The sequence below is a fragment of the Poecilia reticulata genome, chromosome 12 (genome assembly GCF_904066995.2).
Source record: "Poecilia reticulata chromosome 12, P_reticulata-male-v2, whole genome shotgun sequence".
NCBI classification, from domain to species: Eukaryota; Metazoa; Chordata; class Actinopteri; order Cyprinodontiformes; family Poeciliidae; genus Poecilia; species Poecilia reticulata.
In genome coordinates, this window is record NC_088841.1 from 9572178 (window position 1) to 9599497 (window position 27320).

The 27320-nt window shown below is 40.4% G+C and overlaps 1 protein-coding gene across 8 annotated transcripts in view; it reads left to right on the forward strand.

Moving 5' to 3' along the window:
- The window catches only part of garnl3 (GTPase activating Rap/RanGAP domain like 3), an 80109-nt gene that overhangs the window by 49297 nt on the left and 3492 nt on the right, over positions 1-27320 (forward strand). For 5 of the 8 annotated variants that reach the window (XM_081613772.1, XM_081613773.1, XM_081613771.1 and 2 more), the window contains 26 exons: positions 4295-4369; positions 5557-5656; positions 7393-7511; positions 8137-8201; positions 9541-9604; positions 9771-9797; positions 9912-9987; positions 10629-10727; positions 10831-10934; positions 11422-11530; positions 11683-11728; positions 11828-11934; positions 12017-12132; positions 12541-12663; positions 14970-15044; positions 16159-16273; positions 16375-16401; positions 16498-16602; positions 17498-17614; positions 19037-19194; positions 20241-20399; positions 20668-20734; positions 21292-21399; positions 21697-21815; positions 23401-23536; positions 25162-25221. In XM_081613772.1, coding sequence (XP_081469898.1) covers positions 4295-4369; positions 5557-5656; positions 7393-7511; positions 8137-8201; positions 9541-9604; positions 9771-9797; positions 9912-9987; positions 10629-10727; positions 10831-10934; positions 11422-11530; positions 11683-11728; positions 11828-11934; positions 12017-12132; positions 12541-12663; positions 14970-15044; positions 16159-16273; positions 16375-16401; positions 16498-16602; positions 17498-17614; positions 19037-19194; positions 20241-20399; positions 20668-20734; positions 21292-21399; positions 21697-21815; positions 23401-23536; positions 25162-25221 — 2476 coding nt within the window. The remainder of the gene's footprint in view (positions 1-4294; positions 4370-5556; positions 5657-7392; positions 7512-8136; positions 8202-9540; positions 9605-9770; positions 9798-9911; positions 9988-10628; positions 10728-10830; positions 10935-11421; positions 11531-11682; positions 11729-11827; positions 11935-12016; positions 12133-12540; positions 12664-14969; positions 15045-16158; positions 16274-16374; positions 16402-16497; positions 16603-17497; positions 17615-19036; positions 19195-20240; positions 20400-20667; positions 20735-21291; positions 21400-21696; positions 21816-23400; positions 23537-25161; positions 25222-27320) is intronic. The other 3 variants (XM_081613775.1, XM_081613778.1, XM_081613777.1) reach the window with 3 other exon arrangements.

The following is a 27320-nucleotide window of genomic DNA, read 5'->3' on the forward strand; positions in this document are numbered from 1 at the left end:
CTGGCCCGAATGCACACTGAATGTTTTCCCCATGTGTGCAGCCCGCATGCACGCACACAGGGGAGACGGCGCGTGGCTATGTCTGAATGCTGCACCGGCTTCCCCTCCATTATGCTGCTGGTGGATACTTCATGTTGCAGGAGGTGAGAGAAATGGAAGGAGATGGAGGCCTGCAGCATCAGAATTGACTTCCCCATTTCCGCACACACGCGCAAACACGCGCACACACACACATACACACACATTTGGATCTCGATAGCAAAGCCCATCGAACCACCCGTGAACGCAGGCAAACACAGTCGCATACCGCCACACCGGGAATTTATTTTGTTTTCACCCATATTAATATGCATCCGGCAGCAAGAGAGTGCAGCGTTTTCCGCGGCTTCTTGGAAGACGCAGCTAATTATTTCAGAGAAAACCTCTCTGTCGTTTATCAGAGCTTCACACCTGCTGTAAACAGGCCCGGCTCTCAATCTGTGGGATTTTATTGTCTCATTATGGACCTCGGGGAGGAAAAGCGGCTACTGCTCCGCTCGTGTACACGGCCTCAAAGCAAAAACATCACATAGATGCAAAATAAGTCATTGTTCGTGCACTTGAGCACGACACTCCCATCTTTTTGTTCCGCGACACACCGCTTTAAAGTGATGCATTTCAGCGAGGGGTTTGGATCATTTGTTGAGAGAGAAGTTTGGGGGGGATATTTTCATGCTCCTGCATGTGAAACAAAAAAAAAAAGTTTTTCTAGCCTTTCTAACCTTAACGACATGCTCAGTGGCTCTTACTTGGTAGTGACGTTTGGACGTTAGGTTCCCCACTGCTATGATTAACGAATTTTATTGAAAATATTGTTTTTCTGCAGGTCAGAGAAAGTAATTTTGTCTGTTTTTGAAAGTTACTTGTTTAGAAGAACAATGATTTTTAATCATGTGGTCCATTTCTACTTGAAATTTGGAATTTCCAAGTTCTAATCTGAGGAAAAAAATGCTGTAAAGTTGGTAGTTCCTCTCAAAGACAAACATCAAAATATCCAGTATGGCTGCCAAGGTATATTTTTTTTTCACTCTTCCTGTTACAAGGGAGTTTTTCTTTCCACTGTTCCCCCGTTCTTGCTTGAGGGATTGGTGCCAATTTGCTAACAAAATGCACAATGCAATTAGCTGAATCAACTACTATATATGTTGTCTAACTAAGCGATCTAAGGGAACAAATTTCTTTTTTGCATGTGTGTAATATTATAGCACCTATGTATTTTCCTATATCTTTATTTAAATGGACTGAACTTATATAGCGCTTTATCCAATCATTTTTGACCACTCAAAGCGCTTTACACTAGAGTCACATTCACCCATTCGCACTCACAAACACTCACACATTTATACACCGATAAGCAGGTGTCACGTGTCGATGTGCCCAGGGGCACATCGACACGTGGCAGGAGGAAGCTGGAATCGACCTTCCGATCGCAAGACGACTACTCTACCCGCAGAGCCACAGTCGCTCATTTAGTTGCTTTTGCGATTCCATTTTGAGCAAAATACATTTTTGCCTGCCAAAAGTCAACAAGCTAAATGCGTGCGAAGGGACACTCGATGATTCAGTTTCCTCTTTCTCAGAAAAGAAATAGAAAAATAGATACACGTGTGTCAAACAGTTTTAGTTCTGTTTTTTCTATTATTAATAATTGGAATAGTGGTATTTGTAGTTGACATTAACATCTGATAGTTTCTTAGCAAGAAAGCCTTAATGCATGTTTTGTACTTGGACTATTTGCTACTTTCTCATTCAGCTGAGACATCTTCGAATAAACTTCAAGCAACCTCAGTCATTATTATTTTCCTTTTTTTTATCTTTCTCTGTCTGTTTGTGTGAATTATCTATACATTATAAGTATAATCAGTTTGAGAGGGGGTTTGTTCATCTTAGCTGACTCTCATATATATATATATATATATATATATATATATATATATATCATAAACTATACACCTGATCATAAACTAAACATGATCAGGTGTATAGACAGCTTCATGATGCATTACAGTTCTGCTGCCTTCTCGTTTTCCTGTAGGGATGTGCCATCCGAGCATCAAACAGTGCGTGCAAGGATCCACATCACTTTTTTATTCTTTTTTTTTCTTTTTTCTTTGTACTGGCTCAGCGGCGACCTCTGTCAGCGACGGGAACAAAATTGTGCTCGACAGTCGGGAGGGTCAAAGAGCTAAGAGCAAAGAGAAAGTCATGAGGAGGGGAATAAGCGAGGGATTAGAGAGTCCGTTACCGAGCAACCCGGCTTCAATCAGGGAACTGGAGTTTAATATGTGAATATTAAAATGAATACTTAAATGGGGTATTTTTTTATTATTATTTAAAAATATAGTACTACAGATTTTACAAATTGCAGGACTTTGTAAAAAATATGAAGCTTTTTTACAGTTAGTCAATTTGAATAGTGCAAATAGTGAGCACAAATTTATAAGATAAGCCAAGAAAACTCCATTGTTCCTAGAAATGGAAATTTGGGTCATATAACAATATAAACCTTAATCATAATAATAAAAAAAATAAATAAAGCGTTGTCTGCCCTAATGAGTTTATTTATTCTTTCTCTGGTTTAAGTCCAGTTTGTAGTTTGCTTTTACCTCTTTAGTGGACCAACAGCTTCACCTTGCAACACATCAATGTGCTAATTATACATCCAGAGCTACAATTTATTTGAAATAAAATTATAGTCATGTGTCTTATTGGCTCAGTTAAAGTTCAGGGATGGGGAGGTGATAATTACTGGTCAAACTCCAGCCTAACCAATGAGTTTCACTTATTTTTTCTAAACCGAAGGAAAAGAATGACACCTTCTGAATGTCACATCCAACATTACATGTTTGGTTCAATCGCGTAATATCTCAGGGGAAAAAGAGACATTAAGTTTGTATCTGTAACAAAAGTAGACATTGTTGCAAGGCGATGTACATATTACCAACAGACTTAAGCTTTTTTTCTATACTTTGTATTATTATTAGCACATAAATCTTGCTTCTGCTGACACTTAAAATATATTAATCATTATCAGAGTGAACAAAAACCATTTTTGAAGCTTAAATAAAAAAGAAAACTACAAGTGAGCTGACCAAGAAAATAACCTGTTTCAATTCAACAACATACCTGGCAACCATTCAGTTAAAACTTTCTTTGTTTTAGTTTATTCGATACATAAAATAAGACACAAACACACACACACACACACACACACACACACACACACACACACACACACACACACACACACTGCAAAGATAAGCAGCTTTAGATGATTGATGAATATTTCGCCCCACTTTCATCTGAGATTCTTCCCTTCCCCTTTTCATGTCCTCCATTAGATGAGATGTTGATAGAAGCAGCGTTTTAAATCAACACTGGCTGCTGGGACGCTGCCGCAGCCTTCTGTGCAGCACAGCTAACACGTGTTTCAGTCTGTCAAGGGAAATTCCAAGTATTTCTTACCTGAGGAAAAAAGGAAAAAAAAAACATAAAAAATACTGTTTCCAAGAAGACAGATGGCATCTCTGAGATAAGTCCTAACAGCATGTAAACATCCCCTCAGAGATGTTTAGTCTTTCAAATGCGGCATATTTCTTTTCTCTAATTAATCATAAACACAATCGTCAGCACAGACCTAAAATGCTAAAAAAAAATTGGATTCAGAGATCCTACATAGTTTAGGAATTTGATTTTAATATTTTTCAGAGGTTGATAAGAGTGTGAAAAGAAACGGTTAAAGAAAATTTGTTTTTCCAGAATTTGTTTCTCATCTGTATTGTCTTTTCTTTTCTTCCTTTTTGAATCCCTTATCACAATGTTACTATCTAAAACAAGATGTGCTTATTCTTATAACTATACAGATACATTATGTTCTCTAATTATGTCCTGCCTTGTTCCTTTCAGCCCACTGGCTGCCCAGTTTTATAGTCAAAGCCCTCTGACTCTGCTACAGTCAGGTTAGTTTGGGAGAGACAGACAATAGGGCTGAAATGTTGAGTTTTATCATGGAGTAACTGCAGATGCACAAAGCAGAGTAAAAATGTTGATGTTTCCATTATAAAACATGGATTGCCGCTGTATGTACTGCAGGATGTTGGATGCTGTTTCACAGAGTGGTGACGCGTGACGCGTCTACTGTGGTTCCCGTTTTTGTCCATGTTTGCGGTGCATTGGTGACCTCTGCGTTTTCCTGCCACGAGCCCCGAATGACCACAAGTTTAATTATAAACATGTTTCTCTGTCTCCCTCTCAGCTGATTTCCAGCGATGCAGATGGGGCCATTCACAGGGCGGGACGCTTCAGGGTGGAGAACGGCTCATTAGATGAGGTACAAATAATAACATCACATTTTTCTTGTACTAATCTCTGCCAATTTCATATATATATATATATATATATATATATATATATATATATATATATATATATATATATATATATATATATATATATAAAACATGTTGTCGTTAGTCTTGCCATGTGTGTTGTCGTTAGTCTTGCCATGTGTGCTGGTGTTTGGAAAATGATTTTATGTGGCTTTAAACAACAACAAACTTGTCTTAGAATTGAGTGGGTTGCTTTCAGTGTGCTCACATCCCCCAGCGCTCACGTTGTATAGTCTGGGTCCATATTTTTGTCATGATTTATGTTTCTTTCATGCTTAAGGACCATTTGGTGGCTGCATGGTGATGCTGTTGTTTGTAACCTGGCAGCAAGACGGTCCGGGGTTCAAATCCCGGTCGAGGCTGTTTCTGCGTGGAGTTTGCATGTTCTCCATGTGGCTGGGTGGGTTCTCACCGGGTACTCCATCTTCCTCCCTCAAATCAAAATATCATGAGTGTGATGATGATTGGTCTCTCTAACTTGCTTTTAGGCATGAGTTTGTTTGTCTTGTGTGTCGCTGCGTCGCCCTGTCCAGCTTGTACCCTGCCTCTTTGCCCAATGGCTGCTGGAGATACCCACCCACTATCTTCAGATATAGACATTAAATGGATGAATGGATGGAAAGGTCAATTGACCATCTTGGGGTAAACGTTCAGTGCTGTATGAGTGACCCCAAGTGGTCAGTAATGATTTGCTCAGTTACCCAGAAAGCATTGCCTAAGGAATACAGCTTTTTAAAAAAACAGACAGGATTTGCTCCCGTGCTTTTATCTATTGTCATCGCTGTCTCAGAGAATAACTTCGTAGCTTTTAACTGGTAAGCTTTTTGCTTCTACAAGTCAGTGTACAACTTTGATAGTAGACAGTTGGTTCTTTATGTCTGATTTCCTGTCTTGTATTGAGAAAGAATTGCTATGATTCAAGGAGTGACCATCAGAATGACGATGTGTGTGTTTGTGTGTGTGCGTGTGTGTGTGCGTGCGGGCGTGCGCGTGCGTGTGTGTGTGTGTGTGTGTGTGTGTGTGTGTGTGTGTGTGTGTGTGTGTGCGTGTGTGTGCGTGTATGTGGGTGTGTGGGGGTGTGTTTGTGTGTGGGGGTGTGTGTGTATGCGTGTGTGTGTGTGACAAACAGGCTTCAGACTACACTCCAGGAACATGGAGGAGAACGGACGTCCATCTGGAAAATCCAGAGTACCACACCAGATGGTACTTTAAGTACTTCTTGGGAAAAGGTCAGTGGTGCTCCGTAGGGGCTCCGTTTAGAAATAAACAAATAAAAACAACAGGCTTACTCAAAGAGGCAGTTTTAAAAAGCGACTGAGAAGAGAAACACATGGGGTGAGACCGAGACAAAGCCGGTGAGACGGCTTTCAGGGCCTGCAGAAACGAATCATCCTTCGAACGTCTTCTCTGGTGCACAAAATGCTTCATATCGTATAGATTCAGTCTTGTCTCTGCGCTGCATCACTCTACATTTGTAACTAAAATCAAACTACATTCCAGCTCAACTAAACTCTAATCTCACATGCTGCCTATGGAGAAAACCCTTGGAGAAAGTGCAGCGCGGTCTCGGTAGTCAGGCAAAGTAATGTCACCTTCCACGCATCAAGCTTGCAAAAGCAGAGAAAGTAAAAAGAGAAAAAAAAAAACATTTAAATTAGTCGCCTATTCCTTCACCTCTCTGACTCTCGTCTTTTCAACATCCTCATTAACATGAAGAACCTGCCCGTTCTCCGACTCACGGTGTAGGTGGCACAACAGAAGATAAAAGTCTGCACTCCTTAACCACGATTTAAGCCAGAAAGAGCACAGCCGTCTGAAAGGTTGAGATAAATTACACAACCTGGGATGGATACATGCAGACGCTTCTGAGGGAAAGTTAGTTATGTAAAAAAAAGCTGAAGAAAGAAAATCCATTTTGTCCTCCACTCAGGATCTAATGAGGCTGTGGAATAGGGAGTTTCAAAATGAGCCGCGTGTGAAGAAAGTTGGCTCGACCTGTTTGGACCACAGCTGAGCCATCTGTGTCTCACAGCCTGAGCGTAGCTCACTGCGCCCGGCAACACATGACGAACTAGAGGCCACTTCCTGTGTGATGAAGCACCTGCATTTACAGAGTGTCATGAATTCACATTTTATTGATGATCTGGTAAAAAAATAAATAAAATCTGTTTTCTGGGATTAAAAAGCGTAAAACAAAGACTTTTCCAAACCAAACCAAAAGAAAACGGTGCACACAAAATATGCCAATGAACGAATTGGAGTCTGGAGATTTACATGGCGTTGTTTCTAAAGATGTGACATTATCAACTGCAGAGAAGGAGGCATGAATAGTCTGACTCAAAGGTTTAACGACCCGGGTTAAGACTTAATGAAATATTATATATGACAAGGTAAATATACCACAATAGATAAAGACAAAACAGCAGAGACGAGATAGGAAGAACTGCTTGTATTGGTGACATTATAATAACTTTTGTTTTTGTACAATGTCTCACAAAAGTATTAACACAATTTGAGCATTTTTCCTTTTAGTATTTTATGTGATAGATCAACACAAAAATAATCCATTAATGTGAAGTGGAAGGTAGAGAATACATGGTTTTCAAAGTGTTTTTTTTTTTCTTCTTTCTTTTTCCACAGGCATGCATTTGCATTCAGGTCACTTCATTCTGACACCCATAAATAAAACGTGAAATCATTTACCTTGAGAAGTCGCACAACTATAGATAGTCTGCCTGTGTGTAACTTAGTGTGAGCTGTTCTGTGATTCGGTTTGTTAAGAGAGCAGAAAACTAATACTGTAACTCACGCAGATACAAATTCATGCCACGCGTCTCAAATTTTGGACTCTTCCTCTCTGAAAATTACCTTAAAGTTTGCAGCTGCAACATACAAGAAATGTGACAACTTCTAAAAGCAACGAGTGCGTAACTGGCATCCATGTGTCGCCTTTTTCTTCCTTCAGTCCACCAGAACTACGTGGGCACAGATGCCGAGAAAAACCCTTTCTACCTGTCGGTCGTCCTCTCGGACCAGAACAACCAGCGGGTCCCTCAGTACCGGGCCATTCTCTGGAGGAAAACGGTGAGCTGACCCGATGAATTACAAAAACGGACAGAGTTAAACTCCTTTTTGTTTTTTTAAGTAATAGCATTCCAGCAAACAAAATATTGTGTAAATATTTTTCTTCTTGCATGCATTGTTGAAGGAATATAAAGATGCTCAGACTGCTATGTTTTGGGACCTTGCTATTCCACCTGTGAGTCCTATCGTGTGTGTAGGATGCGAGTTCCTCGGTGTGTGTTTGCTGTTTAGTGATTCAGTTACATGACCAGGACAGCGGGGATCTAATTTTGCTCTGCGGCCTCGTCTGGAACCTGATTAGGGCGCCGCACCTCCGCTGCATGAGCGCATTGATTTGTCCCTTTTCTGACGAGACTTTAACTCGTACAGGATGTTTGTGTTGTCGTCGTTCTGCAACAGAGCAACTCTGCAATTATTCTGTGTTGAATTGGAGAAAGCCCGAGTGGTTTCGGTGACCTATCAGCTAGAGTCGTGGAGAGCGTCTTATTTGCGCGGAAAATCCACAAGGAGCAGCAGGAAAGCGTGTTTTTAAAACATGGACACTTTTCAAACCGGAAGGTGAAGGACACTGAGGTGGCTAATGTGGGTTTTTAATCCTGGATGTTTGTCACTCTTATCCACTCAGGGAACTTTGAAGATCAGCCTCCCTTACAGTCCGACTAAAACACTATCAGTCAAGTCCATCTTAAGGTGAGAGACAAGCATAACCTTTATTTGACTTTTTTTCTAGATCTGGTTTCATGTACATTGCTTCTGAGACATCAGACCTCAGCCTTGCATTATAAAACTGTCCCAGAGTTTTTCTTTTTATTTACGTTGGACTTTATGCAACAGGTCCATAATACAGGATGCAGCATTTGTAGGGTCGGGTGATATATTCAACTGTCCAGCCTTTTTGTAGACTGTGAATCCATACGCTGTGAATCAAATCCGTTCTCTTGTAGGAAAACGAGTGTATGATTTAAGATCATACACCTCCGCTGCATGAGCGGAATCCAAAATAGGATTCATATTGAATCCTATTTTGTTGTGGTTATGATCTGCAGTGGGACTCAACATGAGCCAGTTGAGTCCCACTGGCAAACAGTGTTTAATTAAATATTAAAAAAAGTTTCATGTTGGCAGCATAAATAAAATGTCAAAGTTTAAATCATGAAACAAAATTATAAAGAAAAATCAAGCAAACCTCTTGAATGAGCTTTGCTTTGTAAGCCTCTTAAGGATAAAGTTATTGCTAATGTGTTTCCTCTCTTTTCCACAACACTTTTTCCTTCCACTCAACTTTCCATTAAGATTCTTTGACACAGCATTCTTAAAAGCAACATTAATCCTAATAATAATTTGTGATGTAACGTCCTGCTGTCTTTGTCTGTCAATCCACCGGATCGTGTAAAGAAATGAACAGAAACAAATATTAAAAATATATCACATTTGTCTGTTTTGAATCTGCTTCATTTGATTCATATGTCAACCTTTTTAATTTAAAAGTTACTTAAGTAAATAAAATTTTTGATCATATTCTTCTTATTTTTTCTGTCACTGAAATAAACATGAAACTAAAGGATTCAGAATCTAAACTTTTTACTCTAGGATAACTATTAAATTGACTATTAAAATGGGCCAGATGTGCCCTTAAACATTATTGCGGTTCAGTTTCAAAAACAACATTCCACAAGAATGGCCCATATATTTCCTTCAATAGGTGTTTTGGCTATTTGCACAGAAGACCTTGTATCTCAGGTAGCAAACCTGAGACAGGATGTAAGAAGCTGCATGACAGAGGAGATTGGAAATGATGAATTCCTCAGGCTGGGAAGGATCACCGGTGAAACTGAAACAAGTTCAAATTGTTCAAATTAAGATGAGAAATCCCCCATATCAGTTCTCATTTTTCAGTATGATTTTCTGAGCCGTTAGCCTTTAGTCGTTCCTGAATCCCCTGCTTTTTGTTCTCTCGTTTTTTTCCCTCCACTCCTCTCCTGCTCTTCTTCCAATATTTCATTTCCTCCTCATCTTTCCTCGATTACAGTGCAATGAACATGGACAGGTTTGAGAAAGGCCCCAGGGAGATCCTCAACCCAGAGATTCAGAAGGTGAGAGTGACACCGGAGCGGCAGCCGGCTCCAAAACCGAGCGGCTGTTCATTTCATGCCACGCCTGATCAGCAACACCTAAACTCTATAATGTCCTCAGGCTGTGTCATCTATCATCACTGTGCTGGTTAGTATAAATGACACTTTTTATTTCCTCTCTCCTCAGGACCTGCTGGTGTTGGAGGAACAGGAGGTCTGGAAGGACGTAGCACTGTTTGCTCATTCGTACTGTTATTTACCAAACATGTCCATATTAGTTTTTTGTTTTTTTTCTGTGCTATAATGTCCTTTTTTTTTTTTTTTATAGGGTTCAGTCAATTTTAAATTTGGTGTGCTGTTTGCCAGAGACGGACAGCTCACAGACGACGAGATGTTTAGCAACGGTAAAATGCTTACTTTATTGGCGCAATTTATGTTTGTGATTTGTTAATTTAATGAAATGTGACAATTTGACATTGGGTTTTATGTATTTGTTGTGATGCTTTCTTTATTTGAGTGGTAATGGCAGGAATGACGTTTCATCCATATTTATTGGATTGAAACTGAATCTGAACACTTTAGGTTAGAAAAACCATGGGAAAAAAATCTCATTCATATTGGCTTTAAAAAATCATTTGATATCTTTTTATTAAAGAGGTTAAGAGCCATTTTCTACTTTTAGCCTTTTTAATTGTAGCTCTGCTTAGCGTAGCTTTAGCCTGTGACATATAAGATTAGCTTTGCTATAAAAGAACTAGTTCTTTAAATCTTGTGCCCATAATGCTTCTGTGCCTTGCCAAAAACATTCAAGCCATTTTAAAATGTTTGCTTTTTCTGTCACACAGCTGAATTTTGCATTACACATGGGTGGAATAAAGCCTTTAATGATTCGTTTATTTCTCCAGGCAATTGAGTTTTATGTAGGAGTTTCAGATTGCCAGGGGCTCAATCCGGGCACTGTGTTATGGGAAAACACCAGAATGAACGAAAACCTTTGCGAACGTGACGCAACGCACACGTTGACAGGCTTTTATGTTCGTTTTAGAGACGGGGAGCGAGAACTTCGACAAGTTCCTCAATTTGCTGGGTGATACCGTCACGCTGCAGGGATGGGCAGGCTATCGAGGAGGGCTCGACACCAAGAGTAAGAGAAGACTGTCGGCGTCGGCTCACGAGAAAAGAGACGCAAAAGCACGGTTTTGTTTGTTTCATTTCGATGTGGTTCGATTTCCGTTTCGTCTCTCCAGACGACACTACAGGACTTCAGTCCATCTACACGGTGTATCAAGGCCACGAGCTCATGTTCCACGTCTCCACCATGTTGCCCTACTCCAAGGAGAACAAGCAGCAGGTCTGTGTAAAGGAGAGGACTTTGAATGTGTTATATACCTTTGTTGTTTCAGTAAAGAAAATAAAACTGCTCTGAGAGGAACCCAGGATAAAGACAAGCAGCTTTAGACAAATAATAAAAGGCAAAAAATAAATAAATAAATAAAATACATTGTTGCTCTTTTATGTAATGCTGTATGTATGTGATGTAAAAGAGCAGTTGGCTCATAATTGGATTTTGCTTAAAGGACAGACACTCTGGGGGTCAGTAATAGTATTTTTTTAAAAGCTAAAATCAGATGTCCTTTAGAAATATTGGGTTACATTGACCAATCTCAAAAATATCCACTAAAATACACTAAAGTTCAGGGACGTATTGTGACAAAATGTCAAAAAGATTTGTCGGTATTAATACTTTTGCCCATAAATGCAGTAGGGGCAAAACATTTCCCAGGTTCCTCAGGGTTTGTTGTTTAGGCTGCCGTCTCTTGTTTTTGTGTGTCTGAAAGGTGGAGAGGAAGAGGCACATCGGAAACGACATCGTCACCATCGTATTTCAGGAAGGGGACGACGCGTCGTCGTCCTTCAAACCATCTATGATCCGATCACACTTCACCCGTATCCTTCACATGGACAATGGATGTCAGACAAATTAAGCTGTCGGCTACATGAGCAGCCGACCGCCGGAGTGAAAAGCAGAACACTGAAACGATCCGCTAAAGCAATGTGCTTCCGCCATCATTTAGCTTTCCGATACATTTTATTTGCAGATATTTTTGCTTTAGTCAGGTATAATAGCCAGAATGACAGTTACAGGTGAGTTGCTTTGGTTCTTACGGTGTTCTTACATTTGTTTCGTTAGTTTTTTTTAAATGGGTCTTTGGAATATTTCACAAACCCTTCTCTTCCCCGCAGGTTGAAGATTTTCTCGGAGGAGAGCGTTCCACTGTTTGGACCCCCTCTCCCATCTCCGCCTGTATTTACTGACCACCACGAATTCAGGGACTTTTTATTAGTCAAATGTATGAAAACGACCAAGCGCAGACACACAGGAGCTCATGCCGACGTGTTTCTAATACTCTGATCTCCCCTCTTCTCGCTCAGTAATCAATGGAGAGAAAGCCACACTGGAGACGCCAACATTTGCCCAGAAACGCCAGCGGACCCTCGACATGCTGATCCGCTCGCTCTACCAAGACCTCATGCCTGACCTGCACAAGGTAACGAAGCATTTCTGACCAAAACTCCTGGATAGGTGTTGGTTTTGGTTCTCCAAAGTGGCTACAGTCACTGCTGTCACCAGCAGCGACTGTAGCCACCTCTCAGCTGCGCTCTGCTACATCTCACTGCAGCCCCCAGTCTGCCTCCGCACACTGCACCACACCGACTGGGTACCACTGCAATGCTGACTTTCTCAGCAGGGCTCCCTCTCCTCGTATCACTTTTGTTCTTATTTCTCTTGTGTTTTTTCCACTCCTTTCCCTTCACCGTTGCCCCTAACACGACTCGATTCAAGCCGCATTTTCACCACACCCTCCTCCCGCCTGAGGGTTTGCCTCTAAGACGGTTTTTCTCCTTCCTCTTTCTCTTTCTCTGTGTGTGCCACACTTTATGTGTTCCACGTTTAGGTTCCCTTTTCTCCCCAGAACATGTTGAACCGGAGGTCGTTCAGCGACGTGCTGCCCGAGTCTCCGAAGTCGGCGCGTAAGAAGGAGGAGGCCCGGCAGGCCGAGTTTGTCAGGATAGGGCAGGTGAGATTACAGACATAGCAACACGATGTGCAAGTGTTTTGGAGAAGGCAACAACAAAACAAAACAAAAAAACCCTGAAGTGTGCACACCTGCTGCACAACACAGTCCTTACAGTTACGCTCTAAAAAGGTAAACATTTTGATGCCAGCATTGGGTCATCCCTGCAAATCACAGAACTCATTTCCATTTCAACAATACAGGGGACAGTTCCTGGTGATATAAGAAAGTGGAAGTAATTGTAACAAAACAGCACAGCTGATAGGAAATCAAATCAAATTCAAATAACAGAAAAGGAAGAGGGTATGGTATTTTTTCCCCCTTTCATTTCCAACAATATTGTACATTTGTTCAATCTGCTGAATCTTTTAAGATCACCAGATAAATTTATATTTATGATATGGAGCTGAGGCTGCACAGTGGCACAGTTGGTAGAGCTGTTGCCTTGCAGCAAGAAGGTTCTGGGTTCGATTCCTGGCCCCAGTCTTTCTGCATGGAGTTTACATTTTTTCCCTATGCATACGTGGGTTTTCTCCAGGTACTCCGGTTTCCTCCCACAGTCCAAAAACATGACTGTCAGGTTAATTGGCCTTTCCAAATTGTCCCTAGGTGTGAGTGTGTGTGTGCATGGTTGTTTGTCCTGTGTGTCTCTGTGTTGCCCTGCGACAGACTGGCGACCTGTCCAGGGTGACCCCGCCTCTCGCCTGGAACGTTAGCTGGAGAGGCACCAGCAACCCTCCCAATCCCACTGAGGGACAAGGGTGTAAAGAAAATGGATGGATGGATATGGAGCTGTAACATTTAACGTACATTTAAAAAAAATAATAATAATTTAAAAGCAAAAACACCTAAAAAAAAAAAAAAGTGTTCCATGTTAAATAAGGCAACTATTTTGATGCTTTTTAAGTTGTGTATTTAGTTTGTGTCTCTCTGCTCCCTCACACCTGGTTTTATTTACAAATCACACCACCTGTCTCCTGTTTTTTTTTTCAGATGTATACTCCTAGGACATTGTTACAAAAAACCACAAAGTTCAGAGAATATTAAGGAAAATATAAAAGCAACCAAAGTAATTCTTGACATTTTCATTGTTTTAACTTTCTGGAGGGGATTTTCCATTTAAAAAAAAAACTGTCCAGAAAAAATATAAGTAATCCAATTAAACCAGCAGTTATAATAAAATGAATCCAGACAGTTGTTGTTGCTGTTGTTGAGCCAGATGAGTGAACCACAGTCTAAAGAAAAGATAAGGGTTGAATAATCGCTTTCATTCATCCCATGATATCATGACCTCTGGGTTTTGCGTTAGTGCGGCGAATATTCGCAGTCTTTGTCTCGCCGTCACGCTCCAGGCATCCCTTTACTTAATGTGCGTTTAAACAGCCTTACAGTCAGAAGAAGAAGAAATCCCAAACTACGATCCCAACCATTAATCCTACGGACCTGCCTGTTTGTGTAAAGTGTTTTGGCCGTCATTCTGCCCGTCGCTCACTGTGACACTGACAAGCTAACAACTGCTTTTAGACGAACCCGCAAAGTGCTGCTACCTCGGAGAGATTGCGTCAGTTGTTTTGTTCCTGTGTTCTCTTCGTTTGCCGACAACTTGAGTGTCTTCTACCCTTTATTTATTATTTTTTTATTTGCTGCTGAAAAACATAAAAGCTGGACCTCTCCACGTTGTGACATAAAGCGCAAAAATGAAAGAAAAAAGGGAGAAATGCCTCTTGGGATGAATAAATATAATTTTTCGTTGTGTTTAATGAGTGATTGGACCCCATAGTGTGCTGCTAAGCCTTTTGTACAGTTGGATGGTATTTTTTCCATTATCTTCAAATTGCCCATTTACGGAGATATTTGAATGCTATTGGCTTCTGCTTCTGCTAAAATTTGCAATGGTTAATGTGATCTGAGGAACAGACGGACAAATCGCGTTCTGTGCTCATATCTACTGGATTTTGTTTAAGGGTATCTGCGTTTAACCAGGGCTAAATGCAGATTCACACCACACTTTCTAGATTGGTTCTGGTAAAACAATTAAAAAATAACTGAAAGGCTTAAATGCCTTTTATTCCTGACCTTTTTCTTGGTATTTAGTATAAAATTCTAATAAAATACTTTAATCGGTGGCTGTAACATGACCAAATATGAGGAAGCTCCTACTACAAGTACTTTTCTTAGCTGTGTACAATTTACTATGACTTAACCATAATTTTTAAGGCTCCAAAAATGTAGGGGGAAAAAAAACAATCAGGACACAGAAGACCAGATAAATATTTGCTGTAGTTCATTAGATGCTGTCTCTTATCCAGGCTCTGAAGCTGAAGACCATCGTGAGAGGAGACGCGCCGACGAGCCTTGTTACCACAGGCCTGTGCAGAAAAGAGGTGACAGAGAAACTCACACACACAATGCTGAACAAACGTCCACGTGATTCTGTCATTTAAAATATCTGCAAAATAGTCGGCGAAGCCAAAATATGTGATGCAGGATGTTGTCTATTTGTCATGTTGAGCAAAAATGATCACCATTCTAGGTGGAATAGATTTACCTGTTTTTTCCAGTTTAGCTCTCTTGCTTTTAGTATTTGGTAAAACTGGTATTTTTCTACTTACGTGGGTCAAATACGTCGAGTACTCTGAGAGCTTCTCACAGTAGCTTGCTGTAATTTTTATCTGTTCCTCCTAACAGCTTTAGCATGAATGACTCAGGTTTGTAGGCATCGTCGTTCACTGACACCACAGATTCTCCCTGGACTGCATCAAGGCTTTTTGATGTACACTCTAAAACCTTGATTTTGTTGTTGTTAATCCATTTTGCATCTAATTCATCAATGTGAATGAAGAAGGTAACTGTCCATATGGAAGATCATTTGTGCCCAAGCATAAACTTCTTTGGCTGATATGTTACTTTAATGTTTCTTCATAATGTTCTTTTTATATGATTCCATTTATTTATTCATTTTTTTAAGTGTAGCTACGTAACATGATGTCTTCAGGCTTTCAAGGCTCTTTTTCCTAACTCTGTAATAATGGCGAGCGCTTTATTTTTAGTTCCTTCAGACTTCAAGACATTTCTTCAAAAGCACAGATCCTTCCCCACGAGTATATTCGCGTATTGTAATCTGGCTTATTATTGCTTTTGGAGTAATTGTTTGCTGAATGGCTCTCTAGCCCAGGTTTGTGCAGGATCTGTTTCACTGGAGAAAATGACCGTCTCTCACCAGCATTCTCACAAAAGCTTCCATGCATTCGACTGGCTCCTTGAATGTGATTGACATAAACATGTCAATCACATACCAACTCAGATGATGCTTACAAAGCCATGTAGTCAGTGTCTGGGTTTTTCAATTTGTTAAACGGATTTGCAATATTATGAAAATTATCTTTGGTGTTTGGGAAATAGAAATTATTTTAACAATCCCAACTGAACTAAAACAGCAAATGTTTTTTTTTATTTTTATTTTTTTTATTGTGCATTTCATTTTTCTCAACACTGCAGCCATGGGAATCTCAGTCCTTCTGCAGCACGTTCCCGTATGAGATCATCTGCGCCGACTCGTGGGGTCAGTCTCTGCTGGTGGCCACCGACACGGCGGGGGTCTTGATGCTGGATGGTGAGTAAATCCAGCTCAGTCTCTCTGAAATTACACAATCACCAGCACAATATCAAGCTGCCGCTCCGATGATGACTGTAATGATCCTGTCTGTGCTTCAGGCCCCGACCCGCCGCTGCCCGGTGCTGGTGAGTGACATCCAGTCAATAACTCTGTTCCTTCCGCAGCTGCGGTGTATTTTTCGCTCCTCGTTTGACGACGTGGATCGCTGTATTGTGTTTCAGAGACGCCGACGCTTCCCCCGGTGCAGGTGTTTGACAAAACCATGGCAGTGAAGCAGATGCACATTCTGGAGCCTCAGGACCTTCTGATTACCCGGGCAGACAAAGGTAGGCTTGGAAAAGAAAAGACTGATGCTGTTTAGTACTTCATCCTTGCACATCAGAGGTAGATTTCCTTTTATCAACTCTTTTTCATCCTGTTATTGAATCAGCTATCTGCAGCGTATGCTTGGTCTCATTATCCTCTCTAAATGAACCTCTATCATCTCTCTCTCTCTCTGTCTGGTTGAAAACATGCCAAACCTTTCTACTCGAGTTGGTCCAAAGTGGCATTGATCTCATGCTGAGATCTAAGGAATCTGACCCATAGAGAGCTTAAACTCTGTCATGCTGAAGAGCTCAGGGAGGGAAGACTGCAAGAAAGGAAACTAAAAGATCAGATCCCTCAACGCTAAAAAGAAAACATACATTGTAAAAGTATCCCAGCCTTTTGAACTTGTTCACATTTTGTCACATTTCCACCACTGCAACTTTCTTAACCGGGATGTGATGAGACCTGCAACACACATTATCAAATATTTATCAATGAAAGATATACCATTTTTTATTTTTTTTGCTATTAATTATGAAAAAAAAAAGATTATTTGTATTCCTCCCAGCTGAGTGAATACTTTGTTCAACTCTATTTTGCCGAAATTGCAGCTGTGCGACTTAAGCTCACTCAGACCGGATGGAGTCTCTAAACAGCAATTTTCATGTTTTGTTTTTGATCATCAGTTGGATTCAGATCTTGCTTTTGATTGGAGTGATTCCAACACGCTTTGATCTAAACCGTTTTAGTGAAAATCTGACTGTGTGTTTGGAGTTACGGTTCTGCTGGAAGGTTTTAAGCCTTTTTTCAACATCTAACATGTAAAGCGTTATTGTTGAATGTGATCCACAATGAATAACAATAAAAAAAAAAACCTTCGTGAAACAGAAGTGTCCCTCGTTTGGTTTCCAGGAAAGGACGCTCGGCTGTACGTGTTCAGACTCAGCGGCATCAAGAGAGGCCTGGAGGAGCGACAGCTGGTCAGGAGCAAGTGTGACTGCAGGGAGAACAAACTGGAGAAAACTAAAGGTGAGCAGACTGCAATCCGGTCCCTACCAAGCTCAAGCAAAAGCTCCTCTCAGCTGCAAACACCCGGCGTTGGATCATGTCAACTTCTAGTCTTGTAGAACAAGAGATGGCCATGTGGCAGATTAACCTTCCTGTTTATATCACTCGTTAAAGTGCAAGAGGAGGAACGTTATCGGTGCCAAATTAGACAACTCAGCTGGGCTCTCTCTATTAAATCAATCAGTTATCCTTAAGAGACCCATTACACCCTTCCTGGTCAATGCTAATTTTTGGTTTTCTTTGAGCTTCTGATTTTTACTTATGCCAAAGAAAATAATGCATGAAGGAGGAAAAAAATGCGTCAAGTTCTTTAGTTTTGGATCCAAAAGAAAATTAAGGGAAGGAATGCCTATAAGCATTCTGTTCCTAACCTTTATCTGATTTTTAAAATAAAGAAAAGTGTGACAAAGTGCACTCTGCTTGTTGATGCATCTTTACACTAAAAATATTGGAGCTATTGGCTTTGATACAGTTAATTAATAGGAAGAACTCATTTATTTTTCAGTTTATTGTTGATATGAAGTAATCCAGAACAAAATGAAAAGAACATGTCAGAGACTGAAGCTCAGTCTGAACATTCAACATTCAATGGAAGCACGATTTAAAAAAATAAATAAATAAATGAACTGCGCTTACACTAGTATTTTCCAAAGGTTTTATGATCGAATTATCAGTCGTCATAAATTTCTGAAAATAAATTATACCACTGAAAGCATCAGTGGTAAGGTGCTCCCACATGTCCTTCATATCAGCTTACAAAGTTAACTTGAATAACTGTTTTGGTGATTGATGCCCTATATTTTTTGGTGATTTGCCGCCGAATGCTGGACTGCTCTCCTGGCTTTGGGACCGGCAGTTTTATGGCGCCAGTTGTTTGGACCCAGATGTTTCTTTCATAAAAACACAGAAAAAGATTTTATTCTAGGCCAGTGCTTCACAGTAAACCCAACCGCATATATATCATCACAATATCAATGTTTGCAGCATTGTGATTTCAAAGTGTGATTTTTAGTGGCTGAGATGCTGAACTCTTGGTGTTGATTGCAAATTCCAGCCACAATATCGCCATAAAGTAGTTTCCTGATATTATTCAGTCCTGTTTAAGTCAAAAAATAAAATAAAAAATACAATCTCATTGTAAAGTTTTAAAACCTACTATAGTAAAGCCTGTAAATTCAAAATATCCTTCATGCAACACAGTTAATTTTGCAGTTGGTGTTTTGCATTTTGCTGAAGTTAATTCATTCAACTAAAAAAATAAAAAAAAAAAAATTTATTGACATTTGATAACCTGAGATCTGCTCTCCCTCCGCCCTTGGTCACGTGTGCAGAAACTCTGAGACATTTCTAATGTGTTTCTTGTCTCCATTCCCCTTTGCCCAGGTTGTCATTTGTACTCTATCAACACCCACCACGGCTCCGAGCTGAGAATAGTAGCAGCCATCAGAACCAAACTCCTCCTAATTACCAGGAAGCATCCGCGGTTCAGCGCCGTCGCCACGGGAGCAGACTCCCCGGTGGAGGAGTTTCAGTACATACGGGTATGATAGTCCCAACTCTTTACAGATGCATAAAGAGAACAAGTGGGAAAAAAATGAATAAATGAATATTATTTTATATGAATATTTATTTTTGCACAAACTGGAGCGAAAATATAGTGGGACATGCTGTGGCTCCTTTGTGTCAACTTTTTTTCTTCAAATATATTGTCTAATTAGGTCTAATTTCTCCAAAACAAATCAATGAAACAGTTTTCTAATTGTTTTATACATCAGAAAAGGACACTTGCAATACTTAAATACCTAATATTAATACTTGATAACTATATTTTTCTTCTTTTGTGTAAATTTTCGTTCTGAAGTTTACAGCGTGAATGTCACTAATTTACAATGCTTCATTTCTGCCTTTTCCAATATATTATCATTACACAACATCCAACTTCTCCGAAGCTTAAAAACAAGAATTTCATTCAATTAAGTTTGAATTAGATGCAAGTTTTTCTTTTTTTCTACAGGCGATCAAAATTACACACAGACACAAATGTGCATACATAGCCATCCAATGATATTTAGTTAAACAAGACGACTATAATTAAGCTTTACTGCTTATGTTTGAATTAATTTTTAAAGATGCAACCCAGTTATGCTAAAATATTCATGTCACAACTGAGAAAAGTGTGAGGTTTTTCTGCAACCTGCTGTAAATATCTGAGTATGTATATTTTACTCTGTGTGGATTAGAGTAAAGCTGCATTCAATTTAAAATTTATTGAAGTATTAGGTTGTCTTTTTTTTTTTTTGCCTTTAAAAGGTCAAAAGCGTACTTTAAAAATCCCAAATCACTACAGCATTCAAACTAGTGATTAGTGTATTTAAACTTCCCACTGTGTAACCATGGTATCTAACTTTTAAAAAGAGAAAGGCATTATATCACATCACACGTTCTGCTTGTTATAGTCTGTATGTTGAACGACACGTTCCAGAAAAAAAGAGAAAGAAAAAAAAGAAGAAAAGAAGGCTTTTACACCTCTAAGGGTTTTTCCATGGAAATCTGAGAAAGCCATGGCGTTAACGAACCCCACCCACAGGAAATCTGTCTGTGTGACCCGCCTGTGGTGATGGCGCTGGTAGACGGCCCGACCGGGGAGAACGACAACATGATATGCGTGGCTTACAAACACCAGTTCGACCTGATCAATGAGAGCACCGGGGATGCCTATCGACTTCATCACGTCGACGCCAACAGGGTGAGGAACTTGTGCACGTGCACAATGTCGCTTAAGTCTCGTGTTTTGATAAAAGATCACCATTAAGCGGACATTTATAACGAGCTAATAAAGCAACAGACTCAGATTTGACAGCAGAAATCGCCATGCGAAGGGAATACGCTGCAGATCTTTTGAGTTAGTATGACCTGACATTATTCTCCAAAAGACCTTCTGTCACATTTAGCCTTTTGTACTTTTCCCCAGATGTTCGAGTCATTTTTGTAAAGTGATTTGCCTTTGCCTGCAGGTAAACTTTGTAGCAGCCATTGATGTGTATGAAGACGGCGAGGCAGGCCTCCTCTTGTGTTACAACTGTGAGTCTCCCTTTGACTTTTCACATTTTAGATGCTCTGTGATTCAGGTCAAAGCTGGACCATGTTTTTTTTTTGTTTTTTTTCCCCCTCCTGAACCTAGAAAAGAGAACATCCACATATGCTCTAAACCTTGTTTGTCACGTTAAAACCACAAAATGAAATACATGTCATTTGTATCTTATCGGAAAAGCGTCCCCACAGCATGCTGCCGCCTCCACCGTGTTTCAAAGTGGATGTTGTAGTTGTACTCTGCTTACTTATCAGGTGACTTATGAGGACATTTTGTAATACTGGATGTTATTTAGGGGTATCAAATCAAAAAGGGGATGAATACAAATGCAAGAGATATTTAATTTTTTTACTTTTTTCTCTCTACTTAGCTACATTTTTTCAATAACTCAAACTGCTTTTCATGTCTATCTTGCAAAAAAGCAGCTTAAAACTTATTGACTAATGTCACTCTTACTTTCTTTAGTTCTAAGTACAAAAGAGCTAGCAAAAAATAGGAAGGGAACCCCTTTTATTTTACGTAAATTTGCACTTGTTTCTTCCTCTAGATATTTGTTACTATAAGAAAGTTTGCCCCTTTAATGGCTCCACACCAATGATCCAGTCCAACACCTCCGATTTCCACTTCAGCTGGAACCAGATGCCCAACGCTATCGGTAGGTAGCTCCCTACCCTGCCCATGGCAGTCACCATGGAAACACCGTGTGTGACCAGAAGCGTCCTGCTGACATATCAGATTATGTGCATGTTTTTGTTTGGAGATGCTATTGAGAGGCTGATGCTTCCTGAATCCACTACTGACTCTGTGTCGTAAACAAAAATTCTGCCAAGCTATTAATAAAAGCACATTTTTAAAAAAGCAAACAAAATAAAAAATGTATTTAAAAAAAATAGATCTGATATAGTGATTATTTATTTTTTTATTTTTTTATCTGCTCATCTTGTGTTTGCAGTTTGCGCTTTTCCCTACATCCTCGCCTTCACAACGGATTCCATTGAGATCCGACTGGTGGTCAATGGAAACCTTGTGTACACAGCAGTGGTCCCGGAGCTGCAGCTGGCTGCCTCGAGGGTCAGTATGATTAGATGCAATTACGCGACCAGGGCAGGGCTTTCTTTGAGCCAGCGCATGCTTGTTGCCCAGAGCCAATAAAATGTCTTGCACATTTTAGACTGTGACGCAGTTGATTTCATGTTTTTTTTTCTACTAATGCAAACCAATATCTTTGCTCATAGATATTTTAAAATGTTTTTTTTTTCTTTTTAAACTGCATGTACACCAACAATTTCCCTCAACCCTTAAACAAGATGTAAAAATGAATCTAGCTAGATGTAGACATGCAGAATCCTCAGCACAGACGACATAAAGGTAGTGGTGAGCCACAATGAGCTGCTCATATGACACACAGACGTTAACTGAAGTGCAGCGGCTTTTATGTAGATAGGTGCAAATGTAAGCTTTGCAAATCTGCAGAATAAAACACACCAAAGATCTTAACAGACATATTACATACTTAAAATAGTGTAACTGGGCTGTATTTGAACCGCAAAGCTTAATACTGCATGTGAAGCGCTGTAGAAATATCCACCCAAAGTATTCAGGTCCATCTCAATCCATTTGAATATTATCAAAAGCAAATTTATGTCCATAACATAATTCAAAACATGTAATTAATTTACTAAAGTTTTTGATGACACACAGTTGATGTAGACCTAAAATTAGACCCATAAAAGCAAAGTTTAATACGGAGATCTTAGACCGTAGCCGTGTCTGACCTGCACAATGACGAGACTAATAATAGCTCCAGCAGACATACACTCCCTCGTTAAGGAGGGTAAGCCACAAAATGTTATTGTTAAAGAAGCTGGCTTTTCACGGAGTGTTGTTAGTGGAAAGTTAATTGGAAGGAAAAAGGCGTGGCAGACAAATATGTACAAGCAGGTAGGTACAAACACAGCCTTGTGGGGATTATGAATCAAAGCCTTTCCAAGAGTTTGTGGGAGACTCACAGATTCAGGAGCAACCAAACCCAGGATTTCGGTCTTGTTTTAAACCAATCTAAGTATCTACATGTAATGCTTCCAATTTCTTGAAAAAATAAATGTTGCTTTTTTGGATACATGTAAGCCATAATCGTCAAAACGAGCAGAAAAAAAAGGGATGGAAATATATTTCTCTTTGTGTAATGAATCAAGTGTCACTTTTTAAGTCAAAGTACTGAAGTGAATCAACTTTTCTCAGGGTATTCTAATTTGTGAAGATGCACCAGTAGAATAATTTGTTTCTGTCTGTACGCTCAATCATTTTAAAAACTAAGCGCTTCTAGTCCGTGAAGTTGCAGCAAATCTAAATCCGTTCTAATTTAGTCAAGCATTTGAATGTTTGCAGTCGCTTGGTGTCAGTCTTTCAGCTCTGTTACTTCAATCAAACCCAGATGAGCTTTGTCACAAATTTTTACAGAGAACCAATTTTTTAAAAAAAAAGAAAAAGAAAAATGAGTGCACCTGGCATCAAACACAAATCATCTCCGTCTCTTTTCTGTTTCCATTTTTTTTTCTTTCCTGCCTTTGTTTCATCTCCTGCCTCTGTCATCTCTCTCTGCTGTACCTCGCTTCCACTTTACCCTGCGTGCTTCTGTGTTTTATTCCGCCCACAGTCGGACATCTATTTTGTCTCGTCGGCGCCGGTGAGCTCAGCCTCCAACTGCAGTTCCAGAGACACCAGCTCTCAGAGCTCCCCCCAGACGCCCACAGGCTACGAGATGCCCGTATTTCCTTCACCGCTCGGAGATGGTAAAGCCCTGCACATAAAAAGCACCGGGGCGAGAAGGCCGGTGGAGGGGCACGGAGGGGGGGAGAGTTGTTGCCTGGAAGGTGTTCAGATGTCTGCAGAGCTATGTGACTTTGGGTGCCCTCACAGGCTTCAGTTTGACATTTGCATGAAGTGAACTCTGCAGGACGACTCTGCGACTCCACAGATTGTTAGGGTTAGTTATGCACAATTCAATTCCCGTGCAGGTTTTCTCTTACTTCGACTGAGACCTTTTCTTCTGACTCTGTTTCAGGACAGTCGACTTTCTTAATCTACCGCTCCATGTTCGCTACGGGTGGAGGTGCTGGGTGAACATGTTGCTATGGTTTCAAGTTTCTTTCTCCCGTTTGTCGCCTTTGCGCGAAGTGTGTCGCCAACTGAGCGCTTAAAATCTGACAACGTTGTAGTTAAATCCTGTACGGATATGATGTTTCAAGTATAGATTAGGACAGAGGATAATCGAAATAACTAGTAAATAACCAGCACAACACTCATTTGATTAATTTTGATGGGATTTTTGACTGCTCTCTGTCCAGAAATATTCATACCCATTGGATTTCTTTTCACATTTTGTCAACAACTCGGAATTGTTGTGCTTTTTCACTTACATGTGATGGTAATGAATAATTGCAAAAGGACAGGAAAGGTCTTCTAAGGGTTTTTTTTTTTTTTTTTTTTTTTTTTTTTTACAAACAAAACATCTGAAAGCCGTAATGTTCATACATTACGGTTCCTAAATAAAAATCCAACCAATGGCCTTCTTAGATCATGTAATCAATAACTGGAGTTCAGTGGTGTGTGATTTAGTTTGAGTTTAAACCCGGCTGTTCCTGTGGAGACCAAACATAGCAGACGGGTCGTCGAGAATCTTAAATCAGGGTTAGATTAGAAAATAATCTGGACCGACGGATATATCAGACTATTTACCTGCATCCTTTCCCCCCCACCATTAACAGCATTGATTTCAGTGATTGTTAGGATCATTTTAACCCAATTTTAATCCCTAATGGTGTCCATATTTCCTCACCCAGTCTCCCTTCCCTCTCAATGCTGTGTCAGCCGTCCTGAGCCGATGCGCTGATGGATTGAGAAGGAGGAGGAGGTCCGCTCCTTGTTCATCGGATTTTACATCTGTTGATGTTGGTGACTTGGACTGGAGGACAAAGACAGAGAAACACTGTTATTAAATGAGTTGCCCGCGCCATTAAGCCTCATCCGTACTGAGGGGAGCAGTTATTTACAGGTTCCATTAAGGCTAACATGAAGAAAGGTTTGGCTGTTGCTGCTGCAATTAGCCGAGGGCAGGATTTATGCTCTTAGGCCGCTGCAGGTAATCAGTTCTCTCGGAGGGATTTTCATTTTCTGCCCTGTTGTTTCTAGTTGTGTGTCGTTCTGCACCACACAGACAACTGAGACTGTGCGTGTGTGTGTGTGTGTGTGTGTGTGTGTGCGTGCGCGTGTGTGTGTGTGTGCGTGTGTGTGTGTGTTACTGTGTGTGTGCGTGTGTGTGTGTGTGTGTGCGTGCGTGTGGGTGTGTTTCTGCACCTAAATCTGTGTTACTGTGTGTGTTCAGTTTGTGTAACCCTCTTCTTCATTCCTGGTTCAGATTCAATACGGATCCCCTATGGTACCAAGCTTTCCCTGTACTTGTCTAAGGACGCTGAAGGTACTGCAGGATTCTCATCCTCAGCTCATAAAATACCCCTCCATCCCCTCATAAAGCTGCCCCACTAACACACACACTCACACACACACTTTCCCAGAGTGTATCACCCTGTCTGCTAAAAGGCGGCATGTTGACTTGGACGTTGGTTGAATGTTAAGTGAACGTTATGTCTTCCCCCGTCCTCCCACCCTCTCTTTCCGTCTCAACTAATTAAAGCATTAGCTCGAGAAGGGAGAGAGAGGGCAAAAGAAAGGATAGAGCACAGAGAGAGGAGTGAAGCGGAGGTGATAACGTCAGTCGAGAAGGAGGGCTTTATAATTGCGGGGAGAGAAAAGAGGCGGAGACGCAGGAAAGGTATGCCAGGAGGAGGAGAGGGAGGGCGAACGAGGCAGAGAGGGAAGGAGAAGACACGTTTGTCGCAGCATGATTTACAGATTGCACTGTCGCCATGGAGACTTTTGTCAGCCCGCTCTTCGATCCAAAGTGGGAGTCCAAACAGCGGTGCCACAGTCTGATGATGGGGGATGAAGATGGGGTGAGAAAAAAAATAAAACTGAAAAAGAAAGAAAGAAGGGGGGCTTGCTGACAAAAATCTCCAGCTCTAACCGCCTGCGCGCTCGCCGCGTCTGCTCCGTGGGGAGGTTTTCATTTGATGTAATTGCATCAGTAATGAGAGCGAGGTGCTGCTACAGAGGCGGTCGCTGGCCGCCCTCGACCTCCATTGGCTCGAACACACACAGACACACACCGAGGACCTGCGGCCGAGCAGCTCGGGACAATTGGACTCTCAATTGGCACCCAGAACATCCCCGGCATTCAAGTGCCGATCATTTGCCAGTGTGATGGAGAGCAGCGCTCCCCCTGGTTCAGAAACTAATGCATGTGGAATATATTGATCTCTCTGATTATGTATTCCAAGTAACTGTATGCTTTCTTTTTTTTTCCTTCCTGTGTGACAGCGCAACGATCTGTAATAGCACTAACACAATGTACCTGTCGAAAATGAGTAGTGATCTTCCCTTTACTCCACTTGCAGACTTACATTTCAGACGAAAGCCATCACTTCTATTCATTCACACGGAGCTGCCCCATAAGAGCAGCGAGAGGCTGCTGAACTCCAACACTGCCCCCTGCTGGCACAGGGGAGCTCTGCACACTGCAGCTCCACCTCAAATTGAAAAAAAAAGGAAAAACAACATAATTTAATAATTACCAAGCAGACTTTAGGTTTTGAACATTGTGCTGAATATTAGATTGTGTGCCATAAATAGATTCTGTTATATTACATTAGGAAGATTAATTTTCCGACTGCATGCTGTTTGAGTAAACAGGCCTATTAATCATCTCAGAGTTGCTTCATGTAGATTTATTAGATTACATCATCAGTGTGTCTGAGGAAGAGAGCTTAGGTTTATAGAGGATGACAGTAAAGGTTAATTTACATATTTTGGTCCTGATCAGAAGTTCACATACACTCATAACTAGCAAAAAGTTATTTGTTCAATTTCAGCTTTTCCCGAAGCAAAGAGATACAACAAAATCTAGGTATTATCTAGGTGATTCACCTAGATAATACCAATAAAATCACACACACAGACTCAAATATCTACATAAAGACAAGTTATATTTGGTTAAAAGAATATGTTCAGGTTGCAGAGAAACAACAGGCTTTGTACAGCCTCTTGCTGGATATTTGACAGCTTGTCTTGGCAGAAATGTTGAAAAAGTTCTTTTAAACGATTAACTACCTGCCACAGACAGATTAGTTCACCAATTCATAACAGGATTGAGGTCAGAGACAATGTACATGATGAATAATTTATTCTGAAACCAGTTTTGATTAGTGTTTGGATTTGATTAATTATTCCAACCACTTTACACAAAGCATCACAAAAATAACAAAGATTTAAAAGATCATCACACCCATGATGAGTGTATGTAAACTTCTGACTCAACCAGCAAAATCTATAGAGAGATAAATAAAATATATGCATAGAAATATACCGATCGTCTTACTGTTGAAATCAAAACATGATGTTTTGATTTCTCTGACTCCTCACTGCTACAATTATCTTTGTTTTCATATATTTATGTATTTC